Below are 13,875 nucleotides of genomic sequence, written 5' to 3'. Positions count from 1 at the left end.
ATCGGCAGAGAGGTGCTGCTAGTGTTCTGTTGACTGGGACAGCGCTGTGGTCGGGCATCGGCAGAGAGGTGCTGCTGGTGCTCTGTTGACTGGGACAGCGCTGTGGTCGGGCATCGGCAGAGCGGTGCTGCTGGTGTTCTGTTGACTGGGACAGCGCTGTGGTCGGGCATCGGCAGAGCGGTGCTGCTGCTGTTCTGTTGACTGGGACAGCGCTGCGGTCGGGCATCGGCAGAGCGGTGCTGCTGGTGTTCTGTTGACTGGGACAGCGCTGTGGTCGGGAATCGGCGCTGTCCCAGTCAACGGAACACCAGCAGCACCGCTCTGCCGATGCCCGACCACAGCGCTGTCTCAGTCAACAGAACACCAGCAGTGGTCGGGCATCGGCAGAGCTCTGCCGATTCCCGACCACAGCGCTGTCCCAGTCAACAGAACACCAGCAGCACCGCTCTGCCGATGCCCGACCGCAGCGCTGTCCCAGTCAACAGAACAGCAGCAGCACCGCTCTGCCGATGCCCGACCGCTGCTGGTGTTCTGTTGACTGAGACAGCGCTGTGGTCGGGCATCGGCAGAGCGGTGCTGCTGGTGTTCCGTTGACTGGGACAGCGCTGAGGCTGGGCATCGGCAGAGCGGTGCTGCTGGTATTCTGTTGACTAGGACAGCGCTGTGGTCGGGCATCGGCAGAGCGGTGCTTCTGGTGTTCTGTTGACTGGTACAGCGCTGTGGTCGGGCATCGGCAGAGCGGTGCTTCTGGTGTTCTGTTGACTGGTACAGCGCTGTGGTCGGGCATCGGAGGCGCGGTGCTGCTGGTGTTCTGTTGACTGGGCCAGCGCTGTGGTCGGGCATCGGCAGAGAGGTGCTGCTGGTGTTCTGTTGACTGGGACAGCGCTGTGGTCGGGCATCGGCAGAGAGGTGCTGCTGGTGCTCTGTTGACTGGGACAGCACTGTGGTCGGGCATCGGCAGAGCGGTGCTGCTGGTGTTCTGTTGACTGGGACAGCGCTGTGGTCGGGCATCGGCAGAGCGGTGCTGCTGGTGTTCTGTTGACTGGGACAGCGCTGTGGTTGGGCATCGGCAGAGCGGTGCTGCTGGTGTTCTGTTGACTGGGACAGCGCTGTGGTTGGGCATCGGCAGAGCGGTGCTGCTGGTGTTCTGTTGACTGGGACAGCGCTGTGGTCGGGCATCGGCAGAGCGGTGCTGCTGGTGTTCTGTTGACTGGGACAGCGCTGAGGCCGGGCATCGGCAGAGCGGTGCTGCTGGTGTTCTGTTGACCTGGACAGCGCTGTGGTCGGGCATCGGCAGAGCGGTGCTGCTGGTGCTCTGTTGACTGGGACAGCGCTGTGGTCGGGCATCGGCAGCGCGGTGCTGCTGGTGTTCTGTTGACTGGGACAGCGCTGTGGTCGGGCATCGGCAAAGCGGCGCTGCTGGTGTTCTGTTGACTGGGACAGCGCTGTGGTCGGGCATCGGCAGAGCGGTGCTGCTGGTGTTCTGTTGACTGGGACAGCGCTGTGGTCGGGCATCGGAGGCGCGGTGCTGCTGGTGTTCTGTTGACTGGGCCAGCGCTGTGGTCGGGCATCGGCAGAGAGGTGCTGCTGGTGTTCTGTTGACTGGGACAGCGCTGTGGTCGGGCATCGGCAGAGAGGTGCTGCTGGTGCTCTGTTGACTGGGACAGCACTGTGGTCGGGCATCGGCAGAGCGGTGCTGCTGGTGTTCTGTTGACTGAGACAGCGCTGTGGTCGGGCATCGGCAGAGCGGTGCTTCTGGTGTTCTGTTGACTGGGACAGCGCTGTGGTCGGGCATCGGCAGAGCGGTGCTGCTGGTGTTCTGTTGACTGGGACAGCGCTGAGGCCGGGCATCGGCAGAGCGGTGCTGCTGGTGTTCTGTTGACTGGGACAGCGCTGTGGTCGGGCATCGGCAGAGCGGTGCTGCTGGTGTTCTGTTGACTGGGACAGCGCTGTGGTCGGGCATCGGCAGAGCGGTGCTGCTGCTGTTCTGTTGACTGGGACAGCGCTGCGGTCGGGCATCGGCAGAGCGGTGCTGCTGGTGTTCTGTTGACTGGGACAGCGCTGTGGTCGGCAATCGGCAGAGCGGTGCTGCTGGTGTTCTGTTGACTGGGACAGCGCTGTGGTCGGGCATCGGCAGAGCGGTGCTGCTGGTGTTCCGTTGACTGGGACAGCGCTGAGGCTGGGCATCGGCAGAGCGGTGCTGCTGGTATTCTGTTGACTAGGACAGCGCTGTGGTCGGGCATCGGCAGAGTGGTGCTGCTGGTGTTCTGTTGACTGGTACAGCGCTGTGGTCGGGCATCGGCAGAGCGGTGCTGCTGGTGTTCTGTTGACTGGTACAGCGCTGTGGTCGGGCATCAGAGGCGCGGTGCTGCTGGTGTTGTGTTGACTGGGCCAGCGCTGTGGTCGGGCATCGGCAGAGAGGTGCTGCTGGTGTTCTGTTGACTGGGACAGCGCTGTGGTCGGGCATCGGCAGAGAGGTGCTGCTGGTGCTCTGTTGACTGGGACAGCACTGTGGTCGGGCATCGGCAGAGCGGTGCTGCTGGTGTTCTGTTGACTGGGACAGAGCTGTGGTCGGGCATCGGCAGAGCGGTGCTGCTGGTGTTCCGTTGACTGGGACAGCGCTGTGGTCGGGCATCGGCAGAGCGGTGCTGCTGGTGTTCTGTTGACTGGGACAGCGCTGTGGTCGGGCATCGGCAGAGCGGTGCTGCTGGTGTTCTGTTGACTGGGACAGCGCTGAGGCCGGGCATCGGCAGAGCGGTGCTGCTGGTGTTCTGTTGACCTGGACAGCGCTGTGGTCGGGCATCGGCAGAGCGGTGCTGCTGGTGCTCTGTTGACTGGGACAGCGCTGTGGTCGGGCATCGGCAAAGCGGCGCTGCTGGTGTTCTGTTGACTGGGACAGCGCTGTGGTCGGGCATCGGCAGAGCGGCGCTGCTGGTGTTCTGTTGACTGGGACAGCGCTGTGGTCAGGCATCGGCAGAGCGGCGCCGCTGGTGTTCTGTTGACTGGGACAGCGCTGTGGTCGGGCATCGGCAGAGGGGCGCTGCTGGTGCTCTGTTGACTGGGACAGCGCTGTGGTCGGGCATCGGCAGAGCGGCGCTGCTGGTGTTCTGTTGACTGGGACAGCGCTGTGGTCGGGCATCGGCAGAGAGGTGCTGCTGGTGCTCTGTTGAATGGGACAGCGCTGTGGTCGGGCATCGGCAGAGCGGTGCTGCTGGTGTTCTGTTGACTGGGACAGCGCTGAGGCCGGGCATCGGCAGAGCGGTGCTGCTGGTGTTCCTGTTGACCTAGACAGCGCTGTGGTCGGGCATCGGCAGAGCGGTGCTGCTGCTGCTCTGTTGACTGGGACAGCGCTGTGGTCGGGCATCGGCAGCGCGGTGCTGCTGGTGTTCGGTTGACTGGGACAGCGCTGTGGTCGGGCATCGGCAGAGCGGCGCTGCTGGTGTTCTGTTGACTGGGACAGCGCTGTGGTCGGGCATCGGCAGAGCCTGCGCTGCTGGTGTTCTGTTGACTGGGACAGCGCTGTGGTCGGGCATCGGCAGAGGGGCGCTGCTGGTGCTCTGTTGACTGGGACAGCGCTGTGGTCGGGCATCGGCAGAGCGGTGCTGCTGGTGTTCTGTTGACTGGGACAGCGCTGTGGTCGGGCATCGGCAGAGAGGTGCTGCTGGTGCTCTGTTGAATGGGACAGCGCTGTGGTCGGGCATCGGCAGAGCGGTGCTGATGGTGTTCTGTTGACTGGGACAGCGCTGTGGTCGGGCATCGGCAGAGCGGTGCTGCTGGTGTTCTGTTGACTGGGACAGCGCTGCGGTCGGGCATCGGCAGAGCGGTGCTGCTGGTGTTCTGTTGACTGGGACAGTGCTGCGGTCGGGCATCGGCAGAGCGGTGCTGCTGGTGTTCTGTTGACTGGGACAACGCTGTGGTCGGGCATCGGCAGAGAGGTGCTGCTGGTGCTCTGTTGACTGGGACAGCGCTGTGGTCGGGCATCGGCAGAGCGGTGCTGGTGGTGTTCTGTTGACTGGGACAGCGCTGTGGTCGGGCATCGGCAGAGCGGTGCTGCTGGTGTTCTGTTGACTGGGACAGCGCGGTGGTCGGGCATCGGCAGAGCGGTGCTGCTGGTGTTCTGGTGACTGGGACAGCGCTGTGGTCGGGCATCGGCAGAGCGGTGCTGCTGGTGTTCTGTTGACTGGGACAGCGCTGTGGTCGGGCATTGGCAGAGCGGTGCTGCTGGTGTTCTGTTGACTGGGACAGTGCTGTGGTCGGGCATCGGCAGAGCGGTGCTGCTGGTGTTCTGTTGACTGGGACAGCGCTGTGGTCGGGCATCGGCAGAGACGTGTTGCTGGTGTTCTGTTGACTGGGACAGCGCTGTGGTCGGGCATCGGCAGAGCGGTGCTGCTGGTGTTCTGTTGACTGGGACAGCGCTGAGGCCGGGCATCGGCAGAGCGGTGCTGCTGGTGTTCTGTTGACTGGGACAGCGCTGTGGTCGGGCATCGGCAGAGCGGTGCTGCTGGTGTTCTGTTGACTGGGACAGCGCTGTGGTCGGGCATTGGCTGAGCAGTGCTGCTGGTGTTCTGGTGACTGGGACAGCGCTGTGGTCAGGCATCGGCAGAGCGGTGCTGCTGGTGTTCTGTTGACTGGGACAGCGCTGTGGTCGGGCATCGGCAGAGCGGTGCTGCTGGTGTTCTGTTGACTGGGACAGCTGGGGTGGCTGAGTTGAGATAGTGGTTTGGTTTTGTGGCTTGTTTCGGGACCTCGTGAGCTGCAGGGGGCTGTTTCGGACCCACTCCTAACATGTGAGGAGGGAGAGGGTAAGTGGGGGAGGTAACTAGTTAGGGGTTGGTTAGATGCCAGGCAGCTGTTGTGGATTTGGGGAAAAATAAATGCCTGCTTGATAAAATGGAAATTCAGCGGAATTATAGAAATAAAATGCAGCAATTTGAAGACATACTTTCCATTTAGTATGCTTAACACGGGGCGGGGACATAGCTAGTCTTTACTTGCGATCATTGTTCTATTATATCTAGCAAAATGCTTTTCTTTTCCTTTTCATTTTAGAAAGGTTTAGGGATGATCATTCTTGGGCCTAATTATGGCATTTTGCAGGGGAAAAAAAACAAGCATTTGCAGCGCAATAGGTCTTGCACTTGCGAGAGTTTAAGCTATTAGTATTGTGTAAATGACAATGCCTGTTATTCATGCTTCAAAACCCAAAACATAAATAAAAGGCATTTTCATTTACAATGCCACTAGCTCAAACTCGCGTGAATGCGAGACCTATTGCATTGCAAATGCTTGTTGCTATGAAGATATTGAGTCCCTTCTTGTGACACCTGAATGCACCAACTTCCTGTTGACCCTGCTCCTCCCTGGTTGTTGAAGTACCTGATAACTGAACCTGCAACTCCATTCTATATTTATTTTATCCGATAAAAAAATCTTATCTGACCAAACAGCTGAAAGAATGTCCAGTGATACCACTCCTGAAGAAAACTATTTTTCGACTTTTAATTGATACTTCTAACCGCAGATTCCTCGCCCAGGTGCCTGAATGCGGTCTGCATGTTACAGTTACACACACACTCTTTGGGACATGGCCAGAGAGATCTTGCAGGCTGTCCCTGACAAATTCAGAGTAGCCCTTGTCTAAATGGCTCAGGATTGAGAAATGTGTATTACTTATCAATCCTTGACTAAATGGACGGTGTGGGATGTGCCATGGGCACTGCTGTGGTGAAGCATCATGCCTGGATGGGCTGCTGGGTTTCTGCTGACCTCCAAGTGTCTCAAATGGACAGGCTCATTGATGGGGTCAATGTTCTCTGGAGGAAATGCAGACTGCATGCTAAAATGCTTCACAGACCGCAGAATTGCTGCCCTCCTCAGTGACCCACTTAAAATGAACTAAGGTTTCAAGACGTAAGTGCTACATTAGGTTCGAACCATCCAACACCAAAGTTTAATTATTGGCAATAGAAATATCCACCATTCACTTTGAGTCTGTGTACATGGTAGTTCATCTTTTAGATGTAGGATATATTGATCTTTCTCAGAAATGTATAAATACTTTTAAATGTGTACACTTCTTTTCCGGAACTCAGAAATTACATTTGCATCAAGACCAGCGAAGTTAGGAGACAGGAGTGATTTTAACAGTGCCAGACAAGGAAGGCACAGTGTGTCTCTTAAAAACAGTACATTATGTCACAACCATATAAGTAAGATTGTGAAAATAAACGTTTATAAAGTAGCAGGTTACAAATATGGAATAACAGGGTACTGGGTTTGCTTGAAAATTAATGACAATATTTTTGCATTTAGAAATTGAGGCCAACTGTGTGTGGACCAGGGGCCTTCAACATTTTCTGTAAGAATTGCTACTTGTGCTCACTGCATATCTTCCAGGGCTACTAATATTATAAGTGCAGTAATAGTAACCACATCAGACCAGCGGTGCCTCAGGCACGGTTGCCAGCAGTAATGTAAAACAAAAAAGTTAATAATATTAGTACTAAGTCTCCCCAATGCCTCATGACTTATCACTCAAATATCAGCTGTAAATATATTTTGAAAATTCAGCCATTTTCTCCAAGCATAACATATGATTTCTGAAAATACACACATTTTTGTCTCCGATACAATCTTTTCGGTATACATATACTAATTAAACCAATTGAAAGCTTCTAATTTAGTAGGCTGAGCTGCACACAGGAGAACTACTTACAGTAGCTGGAGAGCGTTTGCCGTTTGATTAAATAAAGGGTATAACATCTTTTTTTTTTACAAAGGATTATGATTGCTTAAAAGAAAAAATGAAAATAGCAGTACATGGGCTAATGTCATTTCCGTGATTAAATTTAGAAAAAAGACTTGTGTAATACGTGTAGGTACTAAATCGTATATAGTTCCCCTTTAATGCTGGGTCTGGTGGCTCAGTGGACTAAAGCAGCCACTGCAGTTCCCTGTGTTCGACCTCATGGTCACAGTTTCAAATCCCGGCAGATCCACTGAGCTTTTCATCCTTCTGAGGTCGATAAAATGAGTATCATTGAGTTGGGTAACAATAAACATCTGTTATTCAGCGCCAGGACTCCTATGGGTAATCGTGCACTTTACAAATACACCTGTCATGGTGGTATGGTAATATTACGGGCCATGAACAGCTAGCTAGCCCAGCAGGAATGGTTCAAAACCTGCAGTGTTTGTATATTGGGTGTATTTGTAATGCTATAAATACAGTACCTGTTAGTTCTTTTTAAACATGGCACACAATTAGCTATTATAAAAATTGTCTCAGACCATTCAACAGCTTCTTCAAGCCATCCTTTGTGCTCCACCTTGTTAATAAAGTAAAACAAGCATTTGCAAAACCAGTATGTTTATTTTGCAGTTTGATATCTAACTAAAACATTAAACAGCCTGAAAAATGTAATGTATGATGATTATGTACTTTTGAGAAGCAACATAATTCCTCTTGCATTGCAATGTAAGTAACTCCCAATGAGACAGCATGATTTCTAAACAGCCAGTAATATGAGGTGGGAGAGAAATACTAATTTAGCTGGAGTCTTTGAAGAATTGGTGAAAAATTGGTCTTGAAAACAGATGTGCTGTCAAGCCAGAACTAATGAATATGTTTTAGACGTTTACTGATGAATGCAAAGTTTTGACTTCATGCATAAATAACTTATGAATTTGTGTTTTGCAGGCAAGCTTTCTCGGTGGACTTTAATCTTGACATGCCTTCTGGCTGCCATAGTGGTTCTCAGCCTAGCCATTTGTGGATTCTACTTATATTTATACAGCCAAAGAATCACCAAATATATATTTTTCCCTACATGTTCATTTCCGCAACATCTGAAAGAGGTTTGTATTTTGATTGATAATATAGGTCACATAATTTATGCATTACTCCGTGATTCGTTTTTTTGCCTCTTTTTCTTTGATATTCACAAAGGAGATGGTCTGATTTTCTAAATAAATTGTTGCCTCAAAACAAAACACATAGGTCTATAATATGCACAAATTCAATCAAGCATTTCTATTTGGAAGCAAATAGAAGTGCAGATTACCCTTGTAGAAGCTTAAACTTGTGTCTGTACTCTACCAGGCACATGCGCATATGACACACAGATACACATGGAATCTGCTTGAAGGAGGTCTGTCCATGTGTAATGCCAAAAGATTGGCCAGGCATAAGCAGAGCGAGTTTGCTGCATACAACACTAGGTATTGTGTATTCATATAAACATTTAGAAATGCCTCAGCCAAAGCCTAACATAAACTGAATAGGCGTGGTGTTTTTTGAGAAGAAAATTAGATGAAGCAGCGAAAAGTAGAGTGCCATGGGGCATGACCCCCAAGGTTTAGAAAAAAGGCAGTAATAGATAAGTGCTTACATTGCACAATGTGGTGCTTTTTTAAAAAAAACCAAATAAATAGGAGAGGACACAGAATGCTATCAAATAGAGATTGAGTTTTTATTTATATATTTAGTAATTTATTTTTGTTACGGTTAGTTACTAAAACAAATTGCATAAGAAACACAAGTACAATTTTAAGCTTGTATTACTACAAAAAGACATTAAAATAAGTCTCTTGTGACGATTTACTCGTCACTGAGAGTGTGTCACTGTTGACGTAAAGTACTATAAAATTCATCTGGTTGTCACATGATTAAATAATTATGTTGCAAGGAAAAGCCAGCAGTTTTGTACTATGTGGGTGAGATTCGTCCCTGGGTTTCTTGATGCGAATGTTTTGTAACGCAAGTCAGAAATTTAATTGTCTGTACATTCAGACTTCCCGGTCCAAGCATGCTGTTACTGCTTGCCGGCATGTTCGTACTCCTAATGTTTTAAAACTGCAGTACAACAAGTGTTGACGATCGCTCAGGAATGCTGAACAGATGCAAATAACATGCATGATGATTGTGGGCCCTAGTTAAATTACAGCCTCTGCAGAGGTTATCATTTCCAGTTGCAAGCCATTTTGGGCACAAGTCAAGTGTTGGAAAGTCTCCCAGACACACTAGTTTTGTTTTCACATTGGAAGAGTAGCTAGAGCCTAGGTATGTCTGTTGCACCAGGGTTTTTATAGGAATGAATGATGATCCATGAATGCGCTCGCTATGAGAATGCATTTTTGTCTTCCAGTAGTGATAGATCACACACGCTTTTATTAGTGTGTTTCTTGAAGACATGAAAGGACTTTGCGAGCTCCCACAGCCCGATAATTTGTAAGTTCTCTCAGGAAGACCGTAGGTAGTCCCTGGAAGTCCGTAGGTAGTCCCTGTGAGCTCAATGTCCTATGTTGTTAAATAGTTCTATTCATAGCCTTTGAGTGTGTTCTCCTTGGCGATTCTCAATTTGTGGCATAATTTAACAAAGGCACCTTGTCCTGCATACTTTTGCTTTGTGAGCCCAAACTCCAACCTTAGATGGGCAGGGGAAGCCTAACGGGAAAGTCTAAAGAGCTGCCAATATTGTGTTGAGATGTAATGCTTGCAATCACTTAGAGTCGCGACCATAGAGTGCTTTGCAGCCATAAGCAATGTTTGGCAAAAAATGTGTTCTGATGATCTCTAGTATTGGAAGGTGCAAATGACCTCCTACCCTTTTCAGTAAAGACAGGAAGGCAGCGGGTAGAGGTCCAGCTTTTGATTGCATTTGCTGCTTATGCCGCTGGTAGGTTTCTTTTATATCAAATTTGATTCCAAGATACTTGTACTCAGTTTCTTTAGTTAGTTTGTGGTTGTTTATATACCAGGGTCCAAACGTCTTTAATTTTTTACTAAAAGTTAACACTTCTGTTTTCTTTAGATTGATTTCCAATTTGTCGTCCGAGGTGAAGAAGCTTACTTTATATACCAAAGTCTGTAGGCCCACCTTGGTTCTGCTAAAGAGAAAAATATCATCTGCATATAACATGCTTGACAGTTGTTGTCTCCCAGGTTTGGTCACATGGGCATTTACCTGGTCCAGATCTTGAGTGAGGTCCGCCAGGAGGAGATTAACAGATTAAAAAGCGCTGCGGCTAGCACACATCACTGCTTTAGGCCAGTTGCTAACAGGATCTTACAAGAGAGCCTTGTTCCATCTCCTATTTTTATCTGGATCTATGTATTTGAGTAAAGACTTTGTATTGTGTTGTAATCTAGGAAGTTTATAATGCATCTACTCTCTGTTGCTGTCTTTGCCTTGCTGCTCAGTCTGTGTGATGTCATCGGAATGTTGAGTGGGTTTGAGTGGAAGCAAAGATCAGTTGGTGTGGATGGGCTGAGCAGCAGGGAGGCTGCTCCTGGTGGGGCATCAATGGATATTAATCAAGGCTTAATCTGAACTTGTTGTGAATCCTATCTAAAGAATAAAGCTAAGATCTTGGACCACATCTATGGACTACCTAGCTTTCTTTAATTGCAACACTGGCGACGAGTTAGAAGAACCTGCGTGCTGATTGGACTTTTAAAAGTGAAGAAATCAATTTCTGTAAGTGAATCATCTGGATTTGAAGGAACCTGGCACCCCTGATACCCCACCAGTGACCCTGTCAACGGTCGCCCACAACTCAAGGTGCCAATTCCTGCTACATTGTCTCTGTATTGGCCTGCTGTAACCTGCATTGGAAGAGCAAGACTCTGGACATCTGAAGATACTTTTGGCCTGAAACTCAAGTTTAATTTAAATTACACATCAAGAGAGGTGCTGTGGGCGTTTAGCGGTAAATTGCCTGCGTGTGAAGTAAGCACCAAGATTGGAGTGTATAACCTTGGATATGTATTTGACTATGATGGAGTCTGTTTGAGCCATTTATGGTCTGGGCAGTCTGGCACACGATCGTTTCCCCGCACCTTCCTTGAATGAGGCTTGGAGGAGAGACCTGGCGTGCTGCTGCACATTTCTCGTGGTACTTTGGATGTGTTGGATTCATGTCCTGTAATAGATCAAGACAACTGAAGTGTGAACCGGCGGATATCTGGAGGAAGGAGTGTTGGATTTATTGAACAGTGGAGGTATTTTTATAAGGCTATCTTAAGCATTTTCAAGCGTCACATTAATTGCGGTTGACTGTTACGTTGGGATTTGAAAGCGTCGCTCGTGCCTGGGTAGCGCGCGCAAAAGTACCTGTGAGCTGGTGAGCGGGGAGGTTGCCATGGATCCACTTCGATGAGCGCATAGCCTGCATGCGACGACGAGCCGTGAGCCATCCGGCGCGCCGTCACCTACGTGCCAGCATTTTGGGATTCACGGCTGATTGTAAGAGAGGAGACTTTCCCGTGAAGCAGAGGCGCATTCAGTGAAGCGGGGTTACGCAGTATCGCAAGAAGTCGCTCACCGGTCACGTGACTGTTTGGTTATATTTCTTTAATGTGATATTGGAGCTTGTGCTGTAATGTTTAATGCCACCCTTATTCTTTCGTTTTGATTACATGTTTTTTCAAGACATGCTCTTTGAAGAATGAGTGAACGTTGTCTGGTTTTTGTCATCACCAGTTTATGGTGTTAGGTGTGTGTAGGTGAGGGATTGTATATGTCCTAAGTCCAGTGCTTTTTGCAGAAGAGGAGGGTGTTTGTGTTACCTTCCAAGTCCTGCGAATGTTACTGCACTGTAGTGCGTAAATGGGTGAGGTAGGGGAAGCGTTATGTGTTTCCAGTCCTGTGAGTTGGTGATTATGAGGGTTTTTAGTATGTTGAATAAGAGGGAGAGAGTGAGTATAGTGTCTTTGTTTTGTTAGTGCATGTTTTGTTAACTTTGCCAAGTGCGAGGTGTTGGTCTGTGTGTAAGAGTACGCACGTTAGAAGATTCTTAATGTGAGTCTTCTCAGACTTACCTGTCTGGTTTTACCATTTGTTAGTGGTTACCTCGAGTGAGGTCTCGGCCTGTGTGTTATGGGTGCGCACGTAAGAAGACCTTTGTTCAAGTCTTCTCAGCCTGTGTGTTATGGGTGCGCACGTAAGAAGACCTTTGTTCAAGTCTTCTCAGACTTACCTGTCTGGTATTACCCATGAGTTGGTGGTTGCCTCGTGTGAGGTGTCGGTCTGTGTGTTATGGGTGCGCACGTAAGAAGATCCTTACTAAGGCTTCTCGGACTTACCTGTCTGGTTTTACCCATGAGTGTTGGTTACTTGTGTGAAGTGTTGGCCTGTGCGTGGTGGATGCGCACATTAGAAGACCTTTGTCAAGGCTTCTCAGACTTTACTGTCTGGTTTTACCTTTGGGTTAGTGGTACCTCGTGTGAGGTGTTGGTCTGCGTGTTATCAGTATGCACGTTAGAAGACTCCTAATATGAGCCTTCTCAGACGTATGTCTGGTTGTACCCTTTAATAGGTTACTTGGTGAGAATGGTTGGTCTGTGCGTCATGGGAGCGCACGCGTAGATATTGTTTATCTTTTTATCATTTTGATTTGTTTGTCAGCAATGTTAATCTTTTCAAGTTTTTACTTGAAGATCATTGGTTTTTGGGATGTGTGTTTTTCTATCTTCGCACAGTTTATTTATTTGGCCTTGTTGCATAATGTACTATGTTTTTGCATTTTACTATCTTCACAATTTGCACAAAAGTACATTGTTTTTGCATGTTCATATTTTCACTAATTTGATGAGGGGGGGATGTGTTGTAATCTAGGAAGTTTATAATGCATCTACTCTCTGTTGCTGTCTTTGCCTTGCTGCTCAGTCTGTGTGATGTCATCGGAATGTTGTGTGGGTTTGAGTGGAAGCAAAGATCAGTTGGTGTGGATGGGCTGAGCAGCAGGGAGGCTGCTCCTGGTGGGGCATCAATGGATATTAATCAAGGCTTAATCTGAACTTGTTGTGAATCCTATCTAAAGAATAAAGCTAAGATCTTGGACCACATCTATGGACTACCTAGCTTTCTTTAATTGCAACATATTGCTTTCAGTACTTTCTCTGGTATCCCCCAGCTGGCGTGTTTGGACCAGAGCTTTGTCCTGTCAACTCGGTCAAAAGTGTCCTCCAAGTCCATGAAGCAGGCGAGTAGGTGGAAGGGGTTGTTAAGGTTATGAGCCTTTTTATGATCGGGGCTAGAATTGTGCCCATTCCTTTTCAAAAGCCAGACTGACTATATGGAAGTATCTGCCGCTGCCTCAAATCATGCAGTAAAAGACCCATGTAGTATTTTGCCTCATTGCCTAGGCCATTGGGCGGTAATTGCCTGGACCGTTTTTGTTACCATGTTTATATATCAGATGAATAATTGTTCTTCGTCAGGAATTTGGTTTTGGGCAAAGCAGTAACTATACAGTGGGGTTAGGAAATTTGACCAGCTCTCTGATTGAGTTTAAACAAGGCATTTGGCAAGACGTTTGTGTTTTACTTTCAAGTATCAACATCTTTGTGCTTTTTGGGTGGTAAACTTGCATGTCCTTGTCCTCCTGGGCCCACACTAGTGTGAGCAAAGCCTCATGTGACTTTGACGCTGCCAGTTCTTTCATATGAGCAGTGTAATGAGCTACAAGGTTCTCGACCCAGGCTTGCTCTGTGATGATGGCATTGTTAGCTATGTGAGTACCTCTTTCCAAATTGTTTATGGTTCTCCAACATTTTCCTGGGTTGTTATTCTTGCAATCATGCATGATTTTCACCTACAGTCCTTCATTATACTTCTTCTTTGAATGCCAAACTTGCTTTTTATACAACAGCCTTGTTTGTCTGATTTTTTTCCACCAGAAAGCTATTGACCGGGGACTTCTGTGTTCTTTTTAGGCGTTCAGGCTCTTTTTGCTGTCCGTAAGGCCAGCGTGTACTATTTTGCCTTATGTTTCCTGGGGTCAAATTGATGACCTTTCTGATGTTGCGAGTTCAAATATTTGTGTAACAATGTATCCACGATTGCTTCCCAGTGTAGGACAGGATTGCGGTCC

General features: G+C 48.9%; 1 protein-coding gene across 3 annotated transcripts in view; it reads left to right on the top strand.

The window, feature by feature from the left end:
* IL10RB (interleukin 10 receptor subunit beta) overlaps nucleotides 1–13,875 on the top strand; it is a 248,194-nt gene that overhangs the window by 217,709 nt on the left and 16,610 nt on the right. For all 3 annotated transcript variants that reach the window (XM_085621381.1, XM_085621380.1, XM_085621379.1), the window contains one exon: nucleotides 7,700–7,857. In XM_085621381.1, coding sequence (XP_085477507.1) covers nucleotides 7,700–7,857 — 158 coding nt within the window. The remainder of the gene's footprint in view (nucleotides 1–7,699; nucleotides 7,858–13,875) is intronic.

Source organism: Triturus cristatus, chromosome 8 (genome assembly GCF_964204655.1).
Source record: "Triturus cristatus chromosome 8, aTriCri1.1, whole genome shotgun sequence".
NCBI lineage: Eukaryota > Metazoa > Chordata > Amphibia > Caudata > Salamandridae > Triturus > Triturus cristatus.
The sequence above is the reverse complement of the archived record's forward strand: the minus strand, read 5'-3'. Positions and strand labels throughout refer to the sequence as shown.